At 40.4% G+C, this 26190-nt stretch overlaps 1 protein-coding gene across 7 annotated transcripts in view; it reads right to left on the bottom strand.

Moving 5' to 3' along the window:
- MOB2 (MOB kinase activator 2) overlaps positions 1 to 26190 on the bottom strand; it is a 115660-nt gene that overhangs the window by 3187 nt on the left and 86283 nt on the right. For all 7 annotated transcript variants that reach the window (XR_008577320.1, XM_054827094.1, XM_054827093.1 and 4 more), the window contains exons 2-3: positions 7081 to 7241; positions 6344 to 6437 (exon numbers count right to left, since the gene is read on the bottom strand). Coding sequence is in view for 6 of the 7 variants with exons in the window: in XM_054827094.1 (XP_054683069.1) it covers positions 6344 to 6437; positions 7081 to 7241 (255 nt within the window). In the remaining variant the exon portion in view is untranslated. The remainder of the gene's footprint in view (positions 1 to 6343; positions 6438 to 7080; positions 7242 to 26190) is intronic.

The following is a 26190-nucleotide window of genomic DNA, read 5'->3' as shown; positions in this document are numbered from 1 at the left end:
TTCAGGGTATCTTTCTACATCAAAAACCTTGAATTTCTGTTAGCCAATTTTGTTTCTCCCTATCAATTTAGTAGTAGTACCAAGCACAGAAAGCCTGCTGACAAATCTTCAGGGAGAGGAGCTCTACTGAGGCAGTGGTAAGTACAGTGATAAATCAGTGATCTTCTGATGCTTAACATCACAAAACATGAAGTAGTCTATGCTGTAATATTATCAAACAGACAGAAGGTGGCTCCAAAACACTGGCTTTTTCAAGCTGGTGCTCTACAGTACTGGCAGCATTTTTAAGTGCTACAAATCCGGTTCCAAAATCCAGTCAAGAGAAAGTTTTCAGGACCCTTCTGCACCACATCACTACCAGTGTGCCTTAGAACTCTGCTTCTTTGGTTAAAGACCCCCCCCAAAACATCTGAATTTACATTTAACTCTCGTCATTGGTGAATAATCCTGTTGTATATTAAGGAACAGGAGACATTAGCATATTGCCTGGCTCTTCAAAAAGCAACCATAATTCAATCAGTTTGCTGTAATCATCCTGATTAACTGCAGCCATCCCTCACCTGACCGAGGAATCTGAAGGCTACCAAAGCACTGAGGGTTTGTTCCATTATTTTATTTTTTTTAAGTTATGGTTAATTAAAACACTTCTGTTACCAGAAGCAGCTATCCATCACATTAGGCACACACAGTGAGAAATGGTTTACAGATAAGGAATTTGGCAAAACACTTAAAATTTTCTTTATTATTTTTCTCCTGTCACATTAGAGGTGTCTTGGGTTCCAGTTCCTGAACTCTTCTTTCAACCAGTTGAAGCTCCAGCCGCAGTCCTATATCTTTACGGGACTCATAATAAATCCATTGTATTGGTCTCCCCAGAACACAGATGAGTTTACAGTCTGCCTTTGGAGCCAATGTTGGAAGCAGTTTCAGCATCAGAACTTGGCCAGAAAGACACCTCACCCAACATGAGCCCACAAAGCCAAGGTACCATTTTTTGTGCCTGTTTAGCCTCCAACTCTGCTGCTATTGGGTAATGATCTGTTATCTGACATTCCTCACGCAAATCACTAAATAAGCCTCATTGTAACCCTAGACAAAAATATCACTTCAGTGTGACGTTTAGCCACCTTTGGACACCTGGGTTTTTTTTTTGGGCATGGAAGATAAAGATTAAAGAGTAAATGTTTTTTCTGTGCCTAACAGGACTAGACTGCATTGAACTGGAAGGATCTATACATACCACTTGGGAAGTGAAGTTTTATGTATAATGACCAGCAGAACAGTCTGAAGCAACTAAAGAAAAATGTTAAGTAGCAAATGAAAATTTTTAATTTACATTGTGTTTTCATTGCCCTAAAAGATTCTTCAGAAACCTAAGGGCGGTGAGGCGAAGACACTAACGACACTGTTCGTGCCCGAAGCCATACGAAACCAAGAGGAAGCTGCAGAAATAAGTAGAGCAGTTCAAACGTTAAGAAGGAAGAAAGGCAACTGGAAACTAGTTCTGCAGACACTTAAGGTTTAGAATTTTTCTTTCAGCTCATTTTCAGCATGTGGTGCTTGGTCACGGTTGTTTAGTAGAGAGAGCAGGCTTGACTGCAAAAGGGCATAAAAAGGTGAGCAAGTGGATGAAACCAGCAGGAATTAAAAGCCCTTCATAGAGCTGTGTCAGGCATCAAAACTAGCATTTGGGCCCTTAGGCATAGACTGTGTTCTTCATCACTGCTTATTTCCTTTATACAATACACATATAAGGAATTATACAATGTAGTGCACAAACACAAGCCACCTCATTTGTCTAGTCCTGCAGCAAGGAGCAGCAAGACAGTTCTAGGCAACTTGGACTTATTTTGAGTCTTAAGACAATGCTTGTTGCCAAGAGCAGAAGCAGACTGGGCTGGCTGTACCTCAGCAGTTTTCTCATGCTGCAGAAATCCTCAACTGCAAGATAGAAAGCTTAATTTAGAGTTGCCTTTAGGCACAAAAATGAATCTGAATAATTGGATTTTACTTAAAAGTAACAGTTTGGCAACTGTACAAGTTCACTTACATGAAAATATAAGTGGATAAATCTGCTGTAACATCCTGCTGCATTCTCTTTTTGCATTTCCTTGAAAATTAGGCTGATTATGCAAAATATGAATTTAAAAGAAGAATCATTAAGAGGATAACGACAAGGATTGTCCTGTTGATTAGAATCATGTGTCTTACTCATGATCCAAGTGCTGTGAACACAGTCGTCATAGGTCTTGGAGGAAGAGAGGAGCCGCTCCCATGCCATGAGCGTCTCGCACCTGGCACCCAGCTCCCACCCATGCTGGAGTTATCTCAGTTAACAAGATAGGCAGCAGGTTGGGGCCATCGAAGGGCTCGGCTGGGCACAGAAGCCTGACTGCATTCCACCACTGGCATTGTGACAGTACAGTCCTGTATTAGGCAATGGATGGGAAGCAGAAAGGGCAAGAAGATGACACTTAAAGGCACTTTTCAAAAAAGTGCTCACATGATATAGATTTTGATTATTTCCCATGTAAAATTCTGGCAGATTTAAACTTCCCCAGTATGGAGAGCAGGAGGAATTTACAGCTCCATTCTAAATCCCAGGGAGAAATGACTACGAGTTTAACAGAGAAAAGCCTATGATGCAAATAATAAAGTATAACACATATGAAGTCACAGTGCTGCATCTTAATATATGCTCATATTTTATCCCTTTTCCTCTAAAACATTCTGGGTTTGTGTTGATGACATAGAAGCCAAGGCAGAACAGAAGTTACATCAATATATAAGAAAAGCTGCTGGAAGGAGGGAAATGCAAATGCTGTGGAGATTACATGGTCTGGAAAGGAAGGAGAGACAGTCCTGCTAGAAATACCAAAAGACAGGTTATGAAGAAAGCAGGATAGCAAATTGTATCAAATGCAAGGGCAGTAACATAGCACTTGTCAGCAACTTGGAATAGCTTTGATGGTTTGGTAGGGGCAAAGCAATGCTAGATGGGGGAAAAAAAAGAGAAAGGAGCCACCATGAAGAAGCATACAGCTCAAGGAACTTAAAATATAAGAAAATGCAAAACGTGCAAGTTTGAGTTAAGATTTCTAGAAGGAAATAACCCTCCATATGCAGAGATACTAAAGGCAAGGTAGACATGAGAAAGGAGATTGTAAGATTATAAAAAATGAGTGATAAGGAATTATCAATCAAGGGATTTCACCGGACTGAAATGAGACCTTTCACTCTTATCTGTGGGCTGCCTAGAAGTTTGCATTCATCCTTGATTTCTGCCTCAGGAGTTTTGTAATCTCAGCCTCATGAACAGCACTGACATAAGCTCTTAGTTACTCCACTCACTTCAGCACTTTTGAGAAGTTTTGCCCAAATGTCAGCTAGAGAAACAGTATACAGCTCATGGTGCTTTAAAGCTAGTTTGTGTAGTAATAAGCTATAAAGCATACTAAATCTAAATAGTAAACACTGTGTTAAAAGTATAGTAACAGCTTTACAGAAAGCGATAAACATATTAATGAGCAAAATTAAGTAATTCCCAAAGTTATATTCATGCCACCCTCATTAAATTTTTAGGATAACTGGCCTTTCTGGTATTTCTCTCTGCATTATCCCACCTTGCCAGCAAATGCTTCCATCTGTTCTACAAGGAGACTAAGTTTTGGTCAGATGTCTCTTAGTGAACCTTAGCAGAAATTCTCTTCCTCATTGTGCACAGATGGCTGTGCTATCTCATGTATCTGACAGGCCTGAAAGCTGCATCTGTCTGCAGTTTGTCACTTGGTTGGAGCTTCTCTGAGATGTTAAAACCTTACCTCAAACATTTCACTGCAACTGGTGTTTATTTTGCCAGGAAATCATCTAAACTTAGGATTGAGTATTTGCAGTACATTTGAATGCAAAGTAACTTGACAAGCAACCTGTTCTCAGTAGTTGCTTCAACACCTCAACCATAAATACAAAAAGCCTTCCTTAGGTATGACCATAATGGTGTGATCCAAAACACACCTTAGAGAACTGGACAGGGAAAGCATAAAAGAGGAACAGAATACAGACCTTCGTACTGAACTACTTAAGAAATCAGCACTGAAAAAAATGGCAAACTGCACCCTTATTCCAAGGTACTGTGATTCTGTGGCAATCTGAGAGAGGTAGATGCTATTTTATTCCAAAGTACCTGAACAAACAGATCACAGCCACAGAAGGTGAAATCTGGAGTGTCTGTCAGGTTAATCAGCAACCAACTCTAACGTTTAGGTGACACTCTTTAAATACTGGAGACAGGTCAGAGGCAAAATAAATCATATCAACTGGTATTTCTCCAACACGATAAGCGTGTCCTTTACCTTACTTTGTTAAGGTAAGATTTTTTTTTTTTTTAAAAAAAAAAGGAGTTCAGGGAAGCAACATACGGTTTTGTCATAGTCATAATTGGATATGAACAAATGAGAATCATTGAGGCAGTTGTCCATGTTCCATTTAGGCATATCTCTTCCAATAGGGAAGAGCAAGGAAAGGCAGAACATAAGGATTATTGAAAATTGTCACTGGAGGTATTTGCAGAATGCAATTATGAACAGGGCCTTCAAAGCTGAACTGTATTGAGGTGTGAAACTAGGTGATCTCACCTCTGTGTTTTTTTCATAGACCTGCACACTTGATAGAAGAATGAAATATGCAACCTACAGTTTGCAAACATGAATCAGTCATCTGCCCCCAAGTACAGGAAGATACTTAAGTTGTTATGATTTAGCTAAACACAAACCGTTTCAAGTGCTTCACCCAAGTGTAGACATGCTTCCTGTTATTCCCAAATAGCGCAATTTTTCAGTTTTCCAAAACAAAGGCTAGGAACATTCTGCTATTGGTCCTCGCCACTAAAAATATAGACTGCAGCTGGAGCTGCCTACAGGCACTTCCTTTCTTTATTCTGCAGCATAAACTGCTTACAGAGAACTCTTGTTTAAGACTCACTAGAGTGGAATGAAGCAACACTTACATAGGTTCCCTACCACCACCTCCTTTTAGTCACTATTTCCCATCAGCCAAGTGGATAAACTGTTAAGCTCAGTCCTTTGGACAGCCAGTGCTACATCAGGAATTAAAACACGAGAAACCTTGGGAGCAAAAGTTAACAAAACACTCATCTTACTGATCACCATTTCTCATATAGAGACATGCTGTCTCCTTTTGATAAAATCTGGGTCCAGCAGAGATTTATTACTTTGTGTTCCAGCCTATTCTCAAAGTCCCTAGCATGGCCTTTAATTCTCTACTGATGGTTATCTTTACAACTTCTACATGCAAGAATATCCTCCATACACTTTGCATTCTTCAGAGTGCTCTCAAAGAAAGCCCCTGATATTAATTTCAAGTGTACAAGATAGCCCAGTGCATTAAGCAAGGATTCCTTTCTAAGCACTACATAATTATTGTCAGATATACAATACATTACTCTGGTTCTGTTCCATACATTCCCTGGGATGTTTGTTTGATGTACTATAACATTAACTGCTCAGTCTTCTGTTTTAAAAGCCATCTCAACTAAATTAACCCCAGGAAATGCAAGACGAGGAAAGAAAAGGACTATCAACACATGTGCTGGAAAAAAAACCCCACAACACAACAGGCTTATTCATACTCAACTGGATCTCATATTCCATCATGTTGGACTGTGCTAATCAAGAGCAGGAGTTTATGGTAACTTTTTCTTATATTCACCATGTACAGTAAAACTACAAAGCTTTCTTTCATAAGTGACAGCTAGTCAATGTTAAAAAAGTCTACTAAGTCCTGCAGGGGGAAAGTGCCAAACCAAAACGTTTTCCTTACTCTTTGCAAAGCTGCCACTTGTGTCCTCTGTGCCCAGGGGCTCGGGCAGAGAGCCAGTGGCTCACGTCAGGCTAGAGGTTATCCATCAACAGCCTGGTGCTCTGTCAGCATTCCAGCTGTCAAAAGCACCCTCTGAGGTTTTCGCAATTCGTTTATCCTCCCCGGCCTTCTGTGGAATCCCAGCACTGTTACCAGTAAGGACAGTTTTGTCTCGCTGCTCTTCTCCTCTCCCCCCAAGCTGCATACACGGTAATTTGCCTCTCTGATCTGACCTTATAAAACCAGCTCAGAACAGTCAAACATTCTTGTCCTTCTAGTCCTCCACAAAAACAGATTTGCACCACCCTTCACTGCTGAGGGGAGAGAAGAGGACGTACAGCTGCACATTCTCACCAAGTAGAGATCTGCTGTAAAACACTTGCCTGTAGCCATCTAATACCAATTTCATCCCCCAAGCAGCTCTGAAGACTTCATGGAAACCCTGTAATTGTAAATATCGACTTACGTATTGCACACTGCCATGGTCTGACATGACTCTCCTGTACAGAATTCTGAGATTGTACTATACTGTAAGTTGATGTGATGAAAGAAAGTTGTTGCTGAAAAATAAACACAAAGGAAAGAAATTCAGATGTAAAGTACTTTCGAACACTGGTTATCCTCCTGACAATTATTTAAATAGGGCAAGTGAAGTGACCTCAGAATCTTAAGCTTGCATACAAATTTAAACATGATTTAGCTAAATGAGTCTAATGATGAAATGCAAAACAAAGAGGTACACAGAATGAAAGCTCTTGTTTTAAGATGAAAGCACCATGATGCATCAACTCTTATTACTCACTAAGCAGCAAGACTGGAAAGTATCTCTGTCATCAGCCTCACCTTTACAGTAGAATACTCTACTACAAGCTGAAGGCAAACAATTTGCTATGTTCTTTTGAAGTCTTAAAGAAGTTCTCTTGAAGACTTAAAATGTACAGTGGCAAGAAATCAGTGTTACTAGTTCACATGACATATCTCCTTTTAAAAAAAACCAGCATGAAAACTAGTACAGTTTAATTACTATTCAAGGTATAATGACATGCAGTATGCAGTAAGCATAAATAGTCATTGAGTGTTTTTCTAAGCACTGAAAACAGTAAAAAGAAACAGAGTGAATGAATGCACTCTGAGTGCATGAATGAGTGAGTGAATTCTTGGGTGTGGACAGCAAGCTCAGAGCTGTACGATCACAAGACTCACTGTTGCTGGCTAGCCACTCGTTGAGGTCTATTTCTCGTGGTAACATCACTAGCTCCTTAAATTCGAAGTCAGTAATTCTGGATTTTGTATATTCTGGCTCTAGGTACAGTTTCTTCTCTTCTGGTGCTGGCTTTTTACCATTTGGCTTTCCCTTGGACTTCCTGCAAGAGATTAAAAAGCGAGAAGAAAGGTTACCTTTACTGTTGATGAACAGCTACAAAAACCTGAAAGCTGGTTTATCCAAACTCCTGTATTTGTGTTTACACTGCTCCTCCTGCCTTCCCTCCCCTTACCTTATTTTTTTTTAATTAAAGCAAAAGAGAGTTTCTTAAAAAGTGTATTTGCACTCAGTACTTGTTTTCAAGTAACATTGGAAGTTTTGAATGGCATTAAGAAACTCGAGGGTTAGCTGCTCCATCTCCATTGCCCTTTTGTCAGTTTAGATTGCAAACGATTGGGAGAGCGACAGTCTCTCTCTATGCCTATGAACAGTCATGACAGCAGGATGGCACTGTGCCCGAAGGAGCTACGCTAATGCAAGTACACTAACAATCTGCTGTATCATGCAAAATGGGCATTTGAGGGACAGTAAAAGCAGACTGCTACAAGAAGATAGCTCTCCATTGGAAAAAAGCTCTTTCCACACAGTGTGCCAGCACTGCTCATTCAGAGCTACAGCATTCCTCGCTACTCCAGCCCTACATACCTCAAGATACCAGAAGCCCTCTGGAAGCGAGCATCTGTGACTCCAGCTAGAAGCACTGGTAACTACAAGAACACCTGCTTTCTCAACTCACGGGATACTTGAGCCAGAAAGATCAGAGTTCATTTTTTTTCTGAAAATCCTTTAAAATCCAATGTATTATGAAATAACCTTCCATTTGGATTTATAAAAGCAGACAAACCACATTCCATAAAATGTATTTATCTCCATGGCATATGACTTTTCATCTCTCATTTCTAAAGTGTTTGTTACAATCACTAGAGTTTCTCTCCCACTCTGCTTTTAACATCCTCAAACTAGACTCTCAACCCAACCCGTATTCCTGGGCCGGGGGTTCAGTAAGGACTTCTGAGGAAGAACGGTGGGTCAACACTTTGGTCTTTTAGGCTATGAGGTCAAACAGCTGCATATCCATGTGTTTCTAGAGTTAAAAAATCCACCTAACCAGAGACAGATCTGTTAAATGGTGAGGGACAAGTGCAGTAAGGCAATACTTGCTGTGCACTATCACGTGAATACAAGGAGGAGGTGCCAGGATTCTTTAACGTCAGGTTTTCTTCATTAAAGAGGTTTTTTTTAGGATCTAAAAAACCAAGATAAGCCCACCTTTGCAGGTGATTGCATTAAGTTTGCTGTTGAATCTCATCTAGATCCCATCCAAAGGAAATTGAGCTTGTGTTCTGACTCTTGACACACTTTAAGCAAACTTCCAGCTGTGCCCCTGTCTGAGATACCTGCAAGGTTTGATTTTTGCTGTGAGGATGGGATGCACAGCTTTCCTGGAATGGTGTCTGAAATATCAGTGCTTTTCCCAAAGAAAGTATGAATATTCAGTTTTCTCTCTTTATGGGCTCTTTACTGATCTGTTCATTAAACGCATTTTCAGAATGAATCATCGTCCACATCGTCAGCACTGCAGTAGGGAGAGACCAAGACTCTCCTGTCACAAGAAAGGAATGCCATAACTTACTACAACTTGGTCACCAGCATTGCCACTGCTTACTGTCTTGAACTTGCACTGAGTCTTGTTGTATTTCTCTCTAACCAGTACATTAAGACTAGAGCGACTTTAAGACTTTAGGACAGACACCATCAAGGAAAAATCAAGGAAAACTTAGTGACAGCAGCACAATACACACTTACATCCTCACAATATATTTACAAACCACAGATGTGCAGAAAGCTCTCTGTGAGGTTTCTGGTAGTTTTCCCTACCAATAAAGATGGTCACGCTTTATTTCCATATGTTAATGAGAAAGGTGGATTTTGTGGTTAGAGAGAGGACACCTGGGAGATAGAATGTCTTTTTAAAGAATACAAATACAGTATGAGAATAAACTAAAGCCAGTATACGTGAAGATGAATTTAGCACATAGCTACTCTTGCACATTCCCTGCCATCTCCTTTTTCCACAGCAGTGCATTCCAATTCAAATGAAGCCTGCAAGATTTGTCCCTTATGTTTATTTAAGGAAGTAACCTGGACTAATTCTCATAGCTGCTCCACAAAGGGATGTTTTAGGACATGTGAAGTCAGATGTTCCTCAGCACAAGGCTGAATACAGAAGGGTTGCACAGTTAGACCAACAGCTTCTGGTTATCAGCTAACTTCTTCAAACCCTTACATTTGCTAGATCTCGTTTGAACTTCACTATGTAAAAATAAGCTACAGATAAGAAAGAAAAGTCCATGAAAGCAAGAACTGCAGGAGGGCCTTAAAGGGATTTAAATAAGCTATGAAGGATATACTTAGTTTGTGCTTGAGCCTGAGACTTCAGATTTTCACAGAACTTGAGATTATATTCAAGGAAAATGTAATGGCATAAAACAACAGTCTCATTTGATAGTATGTAATCTGACTTTATAGCAGATGAAGCAACATGTTTGACCTCTTCCTTTTGCAGGAATACCATGTTAAGACTTGAAACGACCTTACCCTGACAGTCAATGCATAAATCCAGTTGAAACTATGCACTTGGCCCTGAGCTAGTTAAAAATACTCCAGGCCACTGACTTGCTTAATTCCCAGCACAGGCTACCTTACTCCTACAATGCCGAAACCAGGCCTGGCATGCTCCATACAGTGCCTTCATACCTGCTGGGCCTCTGACAGATGATATTAAGGTCTATTCAGAAGGTACTCTTTAGAGGTTTTTTCAGCTGGTTGGGTTTAGTGGGTTTGGGCGGGGGGGGGAGTGGGGCCAGGGGCAGGATTCAGGCATTCAAGGTTAAGTTCATTTTTTTAAAGAAAATTATCGTTCCAGTAACAATCATACAGAAAATAACTTCAACTTCAGAGACTGGTTCGACAAACCACATTAACCACACTTGGGGAGAAAAGTTATCAGTGAGAAAGTTTGGACAGAACAGAGTTTGTGTCTTTGCTTTACTTCAGGATATTTAAACCAAGGGCCCCATGTTAGGGCTGTGCCACGTCAGCTAAGAGCAGTCTTCTGAGAGGAGGAGGCGGAGGGGAGAGAAAGACGAAGAGGTCAAAGACAGTCTGTCACAGAGCCAGGCTGTGGAGGTAAACCACAGAAGGAAGCCAGACATACGAGGCTGAGGCAAGCCTTCCAGCGAATAGAAATGTATAGTGTGTACCTCATTCTCACTTCAGCAACTTCTCCCCATCTCAAGAAACAAAAAATCAACATTAAATATATTGCTTTGGCTCAGTTTAAAAAAGAACCTGACTCATGGGTATCATCACTGAACCTGCAAAATGCTCATAATCACTGATATCAAAGAGTTTATTCACAGCACTGAAACCTGCATGCAGTGCAGCTGGGATACTACATGGCCCAAAAGTTCTAAGTACAAACTAAAAAAAAAATTCCAGTCTTAAAAATGTCAAGTTTTGAACAGGACCACACATCTTCCCTAACTTAGGTTACGAAGTCAAGACTTACTCGTATTAATTGCGTCATGCTCAGTCCAGGCTGTAAAACTGTGGGTTTAGTTTGGAAACTGTCAATACTAAGGCATTTTCTTTACAGACTTACAAAGCTGGAACACAGAGCAGTACGGAGAAAACAGATTTAGAAACATGATTGCAAACGATTAAGAATCAACAAATGATAGTTCTAGATAAATACTAGATAAACCAAAGCTCACACATTCACAATTATCAGAAGCATCAAATAGTGTAAAGTTTAGAAGTTAGCTTGCTTCCTTCTGCTCTCCTCTGTCCCCTACCTCCAAGCTGACTGTTGTTTCAAAGACTTTGTAAGAAAACAGCATCTACCTGGAACCAACTCCAAATATGCAAAGCAAAGCATCTGTTAATTCCTTTGTTGTGAGCTGTTCACGTTCAAGATGCCTTCCTCAATTTGTCATTTTATGTTTAAAGTACACAAACATGAAAAATTGTGTGTAGCCATTTTTGAGATGTCCCAGAACACCCTTATAAGTGAAGACTATAGCAGTGAGCATAAAGCAGCACATTCAGCAACAGCTCATTCAGCCTGCTTTCAATGAAAGGAAAAGTGACAAGAACAGTAGCGTTTTACTGTTCTATTCAGGAGACACCAAAATCCATCACCTGTAGATGATTATTTACTGGAAAACTTTCAAAACACTGCTATAGGCACCCTAAAGCAAACCAAAGTCCTGATTCATGTTTACCTGTGTCTTTCTTAAAATAGAAGAGAATTCTGCTAAACGAGCCTTAACACATCCATGTCAGATCAACTCTATCTCCAAAGCAGCTGGAGGAATAGCTGTTACATAGCAGTTTGGTGAAGGTCTGTGAAGAGGTTAGACCAAAACCTGTCTATCAATGCTTAACTACTAATTAAGGAAGGAAACATCTTTAGGGAATCCAAGGAGACAGCACTCAGCAGCTTTTATTGACAGGCAAACCAGAGTACAAACTAATTCTTTAGATAACTCCCAGGATAGGTTTGTGTGTGTTTGGTTTTAGGCACTCAATTGAATATGATGCCACAGGCCAAGTCACACCCACGAGTAAGCTTCAGAGAGGGAGAAGTGATGGGAGATGGCAGAAGAGAGGTTGCTCATCTAAAGTCGTAGAAGAAGCTTTAGCAAACTGGCTCCAGCGAGAGACAGTATGTTCACTGATGTTTCTAGCAGGGCTTCCATACTCAGCCTTGTGTTCAGCTGAGAAAACACAGCAGCTGGAAGTTTGCCTGGATTTCACTGGAGAAAGAGATGTATAAGACACTCTACCAAGTGACGGGCCCACTGGGCTGTGATGATTTTTTTCGCTGGTCGAACTGCTTTGTTAAGATCGAGTAAAACTGCCAATTTCCCAGCTTGTTTTCTTATCCCATCTCAGTTAATAAAGATACTCCTCTAATCTCTCTCTCTCTCATTTCCTTCTTGATCAGATGCCCAGTAGTTTCTCGGTTTACAAAAACCCACACTTTGGAGCATCTTCAAAGCACCATCCAGGTATTAATTTAGTTTTAAAACCATACAAGGAAAGTATTATTCACATTTCATAGCAGAAACTGGCTGTAAAGTTCAAAGTTTATTCATGGTACAGATACTAAAGATGTGCTTCAGTTAAGACTGATACGGTTTGTTTGGAAAGAAGCACATGTGAAGCAATCTCATTTAGCTGAAGAAGTATGAAGTATGTGGACATGCTTCATAACCTGATGTAGTTCCCATCACTTTGGAATTGTACCAGGTATCCATGGTTTTGGTCATGAGAGTCTGATTTATTACAACGTTGATCACACAGAGGGAATACTAGCGATTTATTAAACATCAAACTTCCCTAAACTGATCATGCAATTTAAGATTATCTCTACCAATTCAAGATTCCTTTTTTCCAGAGGGAACCAGCACAGCTATAATAATTTCTTGCTGTCTCCAGCAAGCTGTGTAGTTTTTTCACACTGCATCTGAAACAGAAACCTCTTCAAGGACAAATGATGATGCTTCAATCACCATCTCCTACCCTTCACAACCAACCAACTACCCTTGGGGGGAGTGGCTGCTTATTTTTTCTGTTTTAAATACAAGTAATCAGTGGCTTTTCTCTTTTTAATGTGGCATATTAAAGTGGTTCTAGTACCAAATATGAGTAACTTCAGAAAGTTAAAAAGTTTATTAAAAAAAACAACCCTATAGTGGTGAGAAGCAGAGCTGCAGGCAAAACTCCATCACTTTGTGCCCTCTAGATCACACACCAGTTTCAGGTTCTAACCAAGTCTCAAACACACTGATTTCCATTTGAAAATTGACAGAACAGGTCTAACAGGCCTTAAACGGCCAATTTGTCTCCCTGTTTGCAAACATTAAAACTCACAAGCAATCTCAAATCTGTGGGGATGAAAAACAGCATGAATTATGAACCTTACAGGACTAAGATGCTTATTTTGTGATTAATAATACTTATTTTTTTTAGTAACTGACCCTATTTCTTACCCGCAGTTAACTGGTATAATCCCAGCAATCCCCAGCAAATTAAGAAGAGAGCATGTCTTGGCTGTGACAATCCAGCGTTCAGTCAGTGCTGGTGAGAGGAGAGTAAAAGCAATGCATGCAAAGGTGGCACAAAAAGAAAAATCTATTTTAAGGAAGATCAAAAAGATGCCCACAGAAACGTTATGAAATGGTATTTTAAAAGTCACCGACGTGGTTCAGCCCCAGCCAGCAGCTGAGCACCACGTGCCGCTCACTCACCCCTCCCCTGGCGGGATGGGGAGGAGAACAGAAAAACAACAGCAAAGCCTCGAGGGCTGGGATAAGGGCAGTTCACTGGGACAGCAAGGGAGAGGGAAACAATCAACAACAGTACTGATAACAGATATTAACAATGGGTGATAACAGAACACAATTTACTGATGCAACGACCAGACCGAGCGGACCTTGGACTGGAAGCTCAACCCATCCCCGACTAGCCCCCTTTTATGGTGAGCATGATGTCAGCATGATGTCACATGGTATGGAATAGCCCCTGGCGGCTTGGCTCACCTGTCCTGGCTCCTTGTGAAATTTAACTCTATCCTAGCCAGAACCAGGACAGTCACTTTCATTTTGAGGGTTACTTTCAAGTAATCTAATTTGCACTTTATAATTTGTATAGTTCACAATCTGGAAAATTTGGGGGTTGAAATGGTGCATTCCCAACTAAGACATTTATGTGGAAAACTTACAATCTCCAACAGCAACACCATATCCCACCTCACCCAAGTGTACCTCTACACTACTGAACTACCAGATATATCAAACTATCTTGGCCTTTGAGTTTCATCCTGTAACGTTTTCCTTTCAAGTGCCATGTTTTAAAATATCCTCCACTGATTAAGTATTACAGAGTAAAGTACTCCTGCCAAAACCTACTTTCTTGGTAATCTGAGGATGGGGGTTAGCTTCTTAAAACATAAGCCAACACAGAATTAGAGAAGCAGTAAGCCAACATTTTAACAGTGTCTTTTAGGCCAATCTTTATGAACACTTTCATGTTTTTATATTTTCCAGTGAAAAAGGGTTTATAATTCAAAATAAAAGTGTACTGATCATTTTCATTTTAGCTTCTCTCCTCTTCCCTTCTTTGGGTGAAGAGTCAAATGGGAAGTGGGTGGAACAGAAGACGGAATAAAACAAATTAAAGTAAAAAATTTTAATATGCAAGCTCTCTCTGTCTAATGTAGTCCCTCTGCAGAGGGGAAAAAACCCAAAGATTTCAGCCATCCACAGAAGGCTACAGCTTTGTAAGGAAAAACAGGTTAGCTGCTCACAGATGTACTTGTTACCTTTCTGGTTTTTCTGTGGCACTTTACTGGAAAGAAGTTACCAGTTAATTTCTAGTAAGAAGTGTTCTGTGTAAGCATAGGAATCCTGAACGCATTCACAGCAGGAAGGAAACAGTTTTATGAGCTAGAATTTATGAGTCCCAGTGACAAACTCCCACCAAGAACAGTGAAGAAGCAGGTTACTCCAGTTTTTACAGGACAGGAACAAACTCTTGAAGGCTGTCCGATTTCCCACCCCAGCAGCCCACAGTCTTTTCTCCTCAGTTAAGTAAAACAACTGGAAGGTTAGAGGTGCTAGTCAGCTTAAAAATCACTTCTTGGTAATTCAGCGTCTTTATTTGTATAGCAGGCAAGAAAAGGAGAATAACAAGTTTCACTGAACATCAGTAGAGTTGCCCTTCCTTTGAGGAAAAGCAAGGGACAATATTTGCATGTCTCTCTCTCTTTAAAACCGTAGAAGATAAGGAGATATTTCTGCAATCCCATGTCCTGTTTTAACCCAAAACACTGCTAAGTCTTCAGCTGAATACGCTGTCTGACAGCACACCCAGAACACAAATCCTGGACATACGTGTACATGTTCAGGATTAGGAAAGAGAAGAAAAGACCATCAGCATGGGAAGGGAAGCTCTGTAAGGTATTGGAAAGCAAGCCCAAATCCCAGTGCAGCACACAATACAATTGTTCACAGATTGCTGCGGTCAGACTAGGGAAGGAGACTAAGCTTTTTAAGACAGTCTTCATTCCGATTTCCTCTCACCCCAGGTCTCTGACAGACCGCTCTGACCTCAGTTTCATTATTCCCCTCTCCTGCCCTGGGTTAGCTCCAGGGCTCAGCTGCTGCGCAGGTCTAAGGGGGCTGCGCAGAATAAAATGTCTTTGGCAGCATTTCTGGCCCTGCTTCTTCATTTTTGTTTGGTTTTTAAAAGTTACTAATAGTTTATTTAAGAGGAGGAGGAAAGAAGAATGTACCCTACATGCCAGGGAAACTTTTTCTTCTGGATTCTCATAGTGGCTCTTTGCCTTAAAAGGGAATCTTTGCTTGGCCTCCGGATGCTCTGCTGTAAACGGTCGGTGCCAAGGCATGGCAGGCATGTTAAGGATGACAAGTGCCGTAACATTATTTCGTAATGTTGCTTCTCAACAGAAAGCCCAAAACATTATGTAGGGCCAAACTGAGTTCCAGCTGGTGCTGCTGGCAAAGCAAGGAGAACGCAGGGCACCTGCACATAGTATGTCTCTGGTACATCAGGCCTTTCTGTTCCCTTTTGTAGGACTCCCCACCCACCTACTGGTGAAGGGTCTTGAGAACAAGTCTTATGAGGAGTGGCTGAGAGAATTGGGATTGTTTAGCCTAGAGAAAAGAGGTTGTAGCAAGGTGGGTGTCAGGCTCTTTTCCCAGGTAACAAGTGATAAGACAAGAGGAAATCGCCTCAGGTTGTGCCAGGGGAGATTTAGATTGGATATTAGGAAAAATTTCTTCACAAAAAGAGTTGTCAAGCATGGGAACAGGCTGCCCAGGGAAGTGGTTGAGTCACTATCCTTGGAGGTATTTAAAAGCTGTGTAGATGTGGTGCTTAGGGACATGGTTTAGTGGTGGACTTGGCAGTGCTAGGCTTACAGTTGGACTCGAGCTTAAAGGTTTTTTCCAACCTAAATTATTCTATGATTCTACTTCTCTCCCTCCTTCTCTCTTCCCTTCCATGTCACATCCCAGTGCTAGTTCAAGGTTTGCCCATAGAGGTGTATCAGCTGTATATTAACTGCCTTTCAAAGTACAGTGCTGAAACTCCCAGGTAGTTGCTGGTGTCCAGGTACTACTGCTGCTCCTTCTCTTCTGCTCAGCATCCCCCATCTTCTCTTTGATGCAGCTCTGGTAAGAATGGCTATCAAGGCAAGGCCAGGCATGTGAATAGCTCAGTTAGTGCTACAAAAACATGCACAGTACATTCTTGTGGTAAAACATGCTGGACTAGAGTTTCCTTTCTTCTCTGAACCTACCTGCCAGAACTCCTCCCCTAGACTGACAGGAGGTATCCAGCCTCTCTGCTGCTTTTGAGGAAGGTCTTCTGACTGTACAATCCTTGCACTGGTTCAGGTTCCCCTCCAGTGAACACACTTGGGAGGGGCTGAGACGGAGCCCTAGGCATGAGGCAAGTGATGTCATATGGGGGACAAATAGATTATTTATTTCTAGGAGCCAGTGATGCAATTTCAAATAAACCATTCACTATTAGAAAAAATTACCTTACTCAAGCAAATACTCTGTTGTGTTTCATTTTGAAATGTTCTCCTTTACCATCATGCCAAAAAGCCCTCATATCCAAACCAGGAGGTGCCAACATGAAGCCTCAGCAAGATTCTTTTCCTAAGCTATTTACTACAGTCCAGATTTTTTGGTAATTTTCGGATTGGGAAAGAAAAAGGACACAAATCTTTCCTAATGTTTATTTTCAAGAGCTCTACGTGGAGCCAAATTAGGCCTGTAGTAAGATTCAGTAGGTCATAGATTAACAGTGTTGCAACAATGAATTTATCCCATTCTTAGAACAACCCATACAGCAGAACACTGCATCATAGGTGCCCAAGTCCTGTGACAGACATGGGGTGGTGGTTCTTGGGCTTGTTTTTAAGTCTCTAATTGTAGGCAAGCTCTGGCTGTCTGACAAAGGAAGCCCGAAACTGAGCAGAAAAGAGGGCAAATCCCTGCTTGAGAAGGTGTCTCATAGTATGTTCTCCCCTGCTTGCAACTCCTCCTCCCCTAGAATGGTACTCTTAGAGCAGACCCTGGCAGGGCACAAAGGGACAAAAGAGGCCATGCCATGCTGACTCTCCAGGGCATCTCTGCCCAGCCATTCATCAGTTCATCAGCTGAAAATACAGGCTGGAGTTCTGTGTTCTGGGGTTTGTCTTGTTAACATGCAGCTCATTTTAGTCCCCAGGCGCACTTGTTCCAAACTCATCAGGCCCACACACAACACCAAGATAAGGATGCTCCTGTATCCTTACCTCCCTTAGAGGAAAAATGTCATTTGTATTCTAGCAGCACAAATGCTTCCTCATCATCCTCCATTGCTAAATATACTCCCATACTGCACCTAGACAGCGTGAACAGGATTCGTTTCCCCTAGCCACGGATATCTGCATATGTAAATGTTAATATCTGAATTGGCTCTCTTAAGGACCTTTTAAAGTCAGCAGAGATAAATAGTTTTTTCTCTATACTGGAAAACATCTCAGTCCAGAGATGTATAGTATACCTTAAGTTTCTTTAATTAAAAACACACAGGCGAAGGAGAAAAGTGGCTCGAAGGAGAAAAGTGACCCTGGTGCTGTTACAGATGCTGCAGTGGGGAGATCTCCCACACTAGAGAGTCATGAGATCAAGTGATCTGCACCAAGATTTGAAAGCAAGTGAGCTTTAGGGTGGCTCTTAATACCTGTTTGCACATCGGGGAAGGTAAATATAGGACTGTCAGGTTTATTATTATAATACTCAGAAGAATGTGTTTTTCCAACGCGTGATTTGTGGCCAGAAAAACTGCTTGCAAAGAACAAGGAAAAACTAAAAAGAACGTAATTTGAAAAAAAGTCCGTATCTCTCTTTGAAGGTCTTTAGACTCTGCAGATTGAAAGAAAATATAAATGTACTGTAGTAAAACCACAGAAACTTCTTAATTAATGTATCTATTCCCTGTGTGTTTTCAGACCTATTCAGTCTAACTTATGCAGTGATTTATTTATTATCCTGTAATCTTTTATTGGAACACACTTAAGAGTTATTTTGACTTCTGCATCATGATTAAATTCAAGTTCTGACAGCAACTGCTCACGCTGGTTATTCTGACACAGCCCTGTTACCTTTCTAGAAGAGCACATGCAGTACACTTTGGTCCACCTTTGCAGGGAGGGAGTTCACCACCAGAGCACATAAACCACTGAAGACACTGTTTGTTATCCTCCAACCCCTATGAAGTTTGTAGAGCTGGCAGATTGCAAAGCTATCTTTTTATTTCTAAACCAAGCAAATTTGATTTGGAAACCTCATGGCCTCATAAATGTGGGATTTCACAACGTAGCTTGCACAGAGTTGCTTTTCAGGATAGAACTGTGCTTTAATTACTGGGAATTATTTCACCATGGCAACCTGGCTTCAGCAGTCAGACTTCTTGCTATATAGCCCAAGATATACAAACGCAGACAGTCTACTCTGCTCAGAGACTACCAGGGAACAGACACGTCTGTTTGTAAAAAGTGTTTTAGTTTCCTCACTGCCTTTTTGCCTTGCAAGCTCTCTTTGTACAATGAAAAAATTTATCTAACAGTACTAACTAGTTTTAAGTACTACTGTAGCCTAAAGAAAACCTGCAACAAAGGAAATGTGTTAGATATGCAGGTCAAGCTCACCACCTTACTCGCATACTGTTTTGGAGGGCAGGTACATATAATGTCTAACGTAATTTGAATTTTACAATGCTCAACTTTTAAAAGTCTACAAAAATGTTTAAAAATGTATTTTATAATTATACTGAGCTGTAGGAAAGGCAGTATGGACTGCATGACAGTCCCCAAACAGTTAATGAGAATGCTCACTGCAAGAGTCTGTGCTCTCAACAGGTAAATATTTTTCAGCATGGTGCAACATGTCAGCTTGCAGCTGAGCTCAGTCACAGTTGTTGTCTCTCTCCTCAGGTCCCCAGAGGCAAGAAACAGTAAAGGACTGTCTTTTTTACTTCTGGCAGGACTGGGCAAATTATAACTAATTAGGCACAAAAAGTGTCTTGCATTGGAATGATAAGTTAGTTATTTTTGTTCGAAAAAAGTGAAAACAAATTCATCACCTGCCTTGCTACTACAGTTCCACCTTTGAAAACATCATCTATATGTAATCACACAGGAGGCAGGACTTCAACAGCTGAATCCTTCACATAAACAGAGTCTGGTTTACATCTAAAAAGTGTGGTTTAATAGGACAGAAAAGTGCTAGGGCACACCAGAACTGCAAGTACACAGAAACATGGGTAACAACAAAGCTACTTCAAACATCTTAGCTTTTTTGTAGGAGTTCAGTAAACAATATAAACTCCATTAGATATATAGCATGGGAATAAACTCTGAGTTGTTTTCACTATTCATAAGCAATTTTGCATGCCTGCACCTGTAAACTCACTTTTAAAGCATTTGTACTAGCACACACATGTGCATCTTGTTGCATTGAGACACACAGCTGTGAGGAATTCAATTACCTACACAGTCATTAGTTATTGAACAGGTTGGGCAAAGAAATACCAATGTGAAGAAGCAGCCCCACCTGAAATTTTCATCCACTGTATCCAGCTCCACAAAAACTCATCCCTTATACTTTAGATTAACTACAGCATTTTAATTAGGAAGGATACTTATTTACAAGAAATGACCATGGGTCAAGGTCAGGTCTCTCTCAATAGCAGCTTTGAAGATCAAAAATTGATCTTTTCTTAATATTTTAGCTTTAATTTAAGCCAAAGTTAGTTCCGGGAAGTCCCACTTCTCGTGGCATACCTTAGATTAGATCCTGTGATGAGAAATGGTGCCTTTCAGTCTTAGTGTAATTTATCTCATTAAACAAAAAAAACCTGAAATCCATAGTTGGAAGGCACAAACCATGTCTCCTCCTCACAGGATAAGAGAGTTGAAGATAAAAGAAATCAAAGCATTATCTTAATTAGGTAATTTTCATTAACAAATGATATGTACAAAACATTCACTACTCTCGCCACATAGTTAATTTTTAAACTTTGCAACAGAATGATGCAATGCTCTTTGTTCAGTTTTGTCATCAATAACACACAGCTATTTCAGTATTTCCTAGAAATCAGCACATTAAATTTTTGCTTTCTGTACAATAGAGGAAGAAAAATCTATTTAAAATACACACTCTATGGAATCATGGGTCAAAGTAAAGAATATTTGAATGACTGATTGAAAAAATAGTAGGGTGGATAATAGTTTAATTACTGGTACAGTTAGATCAGCCACTGTTAATTAGCTCATGAGACAGCAGTGATTCCCAACCCTAATTTATTACTTTTCAGAAAACGCCAAGGGAGACTGAAAAGATTAAGTAGCACCTTTACAGATGCATACTGATCCATTAGCAATCAGAAAACCCCCAAAACAGATATATTCAAACTTGTAGTGTTACCTCCAAGGGCTTGCTGAAATACATTCATTCTTTTAATTAAATGCTGAAAGCATGGCCAAGAAATTGGTTAAGGAAGACTAGTAATTTTCTAAAATAAATATTAAAATTAGATGCACAGTAGTGTGCTGAATTTGTTTCATTCCCTTGGCTGCACGTGCAAATGACAAGCAATATCTTTAACTGTTCATGTGGATTTGCAATTAATCAGTTCACACAAGCAGAGACTAACATCTAACATTCTTCCTCAAAACACAATGTGAAGTCACACTTTTACACTAGCTTTTCAACCCAACATCACACCTCAAAACAAGGGATGGTTATGCCCAGCTAACTCTCTTGAAACACAGCCTGCATCACTTGGCTAAGAGGCCCTGTTTCAATTCTTGGCAGCAACCGACAGTTCATACTGGTTTTGCAGAGATGTAACCATACCAGTTGTGCGTAGCTGCACTAGTAGTTGCACTGCGAAGAAATGAAAAATGGTCCCTAACCAGTGAAGAAGTCTCTCTTGAGGGAGTAGTTTACTATCATTGTTGGGTGATCCAGTTACTTCTCAGTATTTAAGTCTCTACTTCAAAAAACAATAGGAATCCTTCTCAAAAAGCTTGTAACTGAAATAATTTAAGAGATTAGTTAGCTTGACTACTAAATAAGATGTGTGGATTTAAAAAAAACCACCAAATTTTTTTTATGTATTTGAATGATGTACCTAGACATGAAAAAAAGGTTTGTATGCTGAAAACAACAGAAAAATAAATATTTCCGTTGAGACAGAATACAGTTTCCCCTCTGTTCCACACAGTTGGTGGTCGCAAGACGCCAGCTTTATCTTTTCCCTGCACAGGTTTGTTCTGAAGAAATAAGGCAGACGCATCAAAACTGAGGACTTTGTATAATGAAGAATCAGCAAAAACTAGTTTATCACAATTTCCTTTCCTCTGTCTTGCCAAATGCATCCTGCTGATTGTCAGCACTTATCCCTGTAAGGCTTTGGTGTTCTGAATCTGGGATTTGTGGCCACATTGGACTGAAGAGCAGATCTGGTGTCTGGAGATCAAGGGCACCTCATGTCATCTCTCCTGTTTATGAATTTTCATAGATCACCATGAAGCCCAAGCCTTCTTTCTTCATTAACTCCGTGTACTTTGTATGGTGTGCCAGGATTATTTTTTCAGGTATTAAACTCTCTTAAGAGTTTTAATACTCTGTCACTATCCACCTTTCTGAAGACAGCTGCGCTCACTGCTGATTCTTCCTTTTTTAAAAAATAATGGGAATTACACAGACATCCACACTGTTCCTTTCACCTGGGGAGCATCTGCTATCACCAGTCCCTGCTGTCCAAGCAAAAGCACTTCTAAAGTTATTTCAGTACCAGACAGAAATGGACTTGGAAAATTAACAGAGCATTTTCTGACAAGCTCAAACAACCTTGCTCCAGTGTTAATGGATTCCATTAACTCCAAGATGTGGGGTTTTTTCCTTCAGAAAGCTAGAAGAAAGGGTTAATCCATACATCCAGAGACTAGGTGCTGGCAGCTCTTAAAAGAAAAACAACATCTCATCTTCTCTAACAGCAATTTGCTGAAGTCTTAGTTAAGATTCTGTTGAGCCCCACAGAACCAGGGATGAAGAAAAAGGATTAGAAAATCGCCCTCAACAAAAGACGACTTTACCAAACTCAGTTTTGGTGTAGTCCCAGAGAAGGATGTAAGATAGGGGAACAGATACACTATGTCTTAGCCATCTTAGAGACAGGGCAACAACCAGTGGGAGACCACATTCTCTTCAGCAAAGATCATCAAGAATGGAAAGAGAAAAGCTCTTTCACAGAGGATTTTTTTTTCTCCTATGGGGGATTTTTTTTTTTTTTCCTACAAACCTACTTGTTAGAGACCTGGGGGTGCACAGATGGTTTGAGATACCAGAGAACAGCGGATAGAAATTGAGTGTGAAATATCTATTTTCTGCATAAAGAGCAGCACCAGAAAAATGAGCTATTACAACACAGGAAGCAAAGAGGCAAACCAGGAATTGTAGTAAACTCCCAGAAGGATGAATGTTGCGTGCTCATACTTTGCACGTATATGAACTGAAATCATCTTCCAGGCAGAAACAAGCAGCTAAGATCAGGAGCAAATCCTGTAATGAAACAGATGCATACCAAGGAAACAAGATAAAAGAAGGGTGAATAATTTCAGAAGTTTGAAATTACAATCAAATCTCTTCTTCTTAAAGTGTCCAGGAGGGATCTTCAGAAAAAAAGATTATTAAAACAGAAGAAAATGCTGTTAAACCTTGGGACAGGTGCCCTTCCTATACTAGCTCTGGAGACACCTTGCAGGGTTATTTCAACACACAGAAGAATTTTAGCAGTCCTCTCCCTCTGGCTATCACTTCACAGAATGTAGAACACGTAACCAAAATACAGCTCAATGCTGTAAATCCCTCTGAAGACAGACACAGGCTTCTTCATTGTTAATATATTGTAAACAGTTCACCAACTGTCAAACACACCAGGGTCATGACACTCCTGTGGCAAATACAAGTGAACAAATGAGCAACTATCCCAAAGAAATGGAGTAGTGCATGGTTCACTGGACCACTAGTGAGACACAGCATCAAGTCCTGAGCTTCTGGAGAAGACCAGGTTGTTAAATGGCTTTGACAGAAGTATCTGACAGCTCATAGTGGGGCTGAACATCAAGCAGAGCACCGCAATTGCAGAAGACACTTTGCTACCTGTGTATGCTGGAGAACACCCACCTGCACAAGTAGGGAGAGCCGCCTCTCCAGAGAGCATGTTCCAGCCAGATGAGTCCACCAGGCCTACCTCCACTGCAACCTGCTCTGTCCTGAGGACAGGACACTCGTGTCAAAGAGCAACCTCTACAAGCACAGCTATGCTTTCATACGCACAGAGCAGCCACCGCAAAGCCCCTCCTGCCTGGTCACACCTTGCCAAAGCACAAGATGTTACTTGCCCATAGTGCCATTGGTCCTTTCCGAGTAGCTCGTGAATGTCCCCAAAAGGCTGTAATCGAACAAGGAATCAGCTCCTGTTACAGAAATATTCAGCAAGACACAGCATGACAATTAGTGCTGTCAGCTGCCCTGAACCATAAACATTTTGAACTATTTTGGTATAACAAGAAGTTGTGGGAGGGAGAAAGAAAAAGAACAGGATAAAAATAGCTGACATGGTTCTGAAGAGCATTTTGCCTATAGGCCCCTTCCCTGCGGCACTGCCCTCCCTCCTTTCTCTTCTGCCTGTCCCCAGACTTCTGCGTTAATCAGATTAACTAATGTTAAACAAGACTCTTCCTAATTACTTTCTAATACTATAGACCAGACTAAATTATTGAAAAATGTTTCTACCTAAATTAGGATAAAACAGGATTGAATTTTTAAATATTTGTTTTAGTCCGATCAATCTCGTTTCATGAACACATTTAAAATGACTTTGCATGATCACTTAAAAAAACAGAATCCAATGTCAAAATTAATCTTGTTTATTTCTGGTCTTGCTATGAATTATTTGAGGAATAGATAAGGAATTTAATTTTTCAAAAATTTGTAAGTGCTGGATGTAAAAAATATACGGCACCATCCAGGATGCCAACACAAACTTGCTAATTTATCTGACTGAAGTAATCATTATCATCCTATCACTGAAGACAAATTACTACATTCTTGAAAAGAACCTGTAAAAATGCCACTCTGTTTGTAAAGCCAATGCCACACCTACCCAAAAAGAGTGGGGTTGGTGGTTTTATTTTTTGGTTGGTATCCAAATCAATCCCTGCACATTGCTGTAAGAAGGGAGGCTTTTATGAGAAAGAGGAATTTTAAGTTATCTATTCCCACATTCATTCTGGACTATGTGTACATATAAGCCACACTGTACTTTATCAGAAGTCATTACACAATATCACAACTCTGTAGCCCACATCATTCCTCTTTCCTGACACTGTATCAGCAATTATTAGTCAACTAATAGGGAACAGAGGGACTCTGTTTCACTGGAAACTTAAAAAGAAACGCACTGACAACGAAGCTGCATGGGGAGCGGTCTCTGAAAGATCACCTGTGCAGGACTCAAACTGCCACGGCACAGCAAACACACTGCAGTTCTGAGCAGCACTCAAGCATCTGAATCAGGATTCAAGCACTGGCACAGGCAGTGAACATACTGTCCTCAAGTCATCACCACGTGGCTCTGAAGAATGCCTATGGCCAGCTCAGTTATTCGCTTGGACCAAAGAAGGGAGATCTCTCATGTACCTGAGCCTTGCTTCCACTTGTGTGACTTGAGGCCAGTAAAAAGCACACCTCTGCAGGGAAGCTAACAGTAATCTGCTGCTTCATAAAAAACTTGAGCAACTAAATAATGTTAAAAAGCAGAATAAGATTCCAAGTTTTTACACTGTTCTTTTTTCCCTTTACCCTACTACCTCTCTCCCAAACCACCAAATTGTAGAAAACAAAACAACAGAAAAACAGCACCCATTTTGGTTTTTTCCCTCCCTAACCATGGGCTAAATAATTACACAATTCATTACAGGAGAGGGGAAAAAGGAGATTAACATATTTCAAAAACATCTGAAGTGAAACGAAAGCCCTAATTAAACACTGTGCTAAGGAATAGACATAACTTCATCTCAGCTGTGCTATGATTAATTTAAAGGGGAGATGACACTTTTCTAATGGTATTTTAATTTTTTTAATCATTACAAGTGTGTAGTCTTGGTCCCATCCCTGAAGTCTTAAACACAGTTTACTAATGATATGATGAAAGATACAAGCATCTCCAGAGTTCTTCATAGCTGAATCACTAATAATTTAAACGAGTAATAAAGCTAACAGTAGCTTTCATAAAAAATTACTTAGAAAGGCTGAGAGCACATCTGTTGCTTTTGTTACATTTTTTCCCCTTTCTGGTTCAGTTGTCTTTCCCCACGCTCTTTTAAACTCCTCTGAGGTTTTCAGGGCTGCTGCTGCTTCTTGTGAAGCCTTTTTGCTTCCTCACACTTCTCGTTTCCTCCCCGTACTGATTTTTCCTTTGGCAGCTGTTATTACTAGTGTGTGACACAGACACTATTTGGCACCCAGCAGCTAGGAGGACTTGGACTGACTAATGAAAACAACTTGCATGTTAAAAGCTTCAAGAGAGTGAGTTACTTATAAAATATAAATAATGTACAACAAATTTGCTATGGAGGAAAATCATACTGATTAAGTATCGTACTGGAACTTTGTAATTCACAACCAAGAGAGAGAAGAAATGGAGGGCATTTTAGAAAGAAGACGGGCACTCTATCCCTTGTCCATTGTGAACTTCTGCAAGTCCTTAGCAGCCTGCGGAGGGATTGGTGATGATGGTGAATCTCTGTTATGCTTGAGAAAAAAAGCCTAAAATGCAGTAGGCTGTTCATAATGCTAGGCTATGCACAAGTAAGATATCCTTTGATCTTA

The sequence above is a fragment of the Grus americana genome, chromosome 5 (assembly GCF_028858705.1).
Source record: "Grus americana isolate bGruAme1 chromosome 5, bGruAme1.mat, whole genome shotgun sequence".
NCBI lineage: Eukaryota > Metazoa > Chordata > Aves > Gruiformes > Gruidae > Grus > Grus americana.
This window is presented reverse-complemented; position numbering and strand designations above follow the sequence as displayed.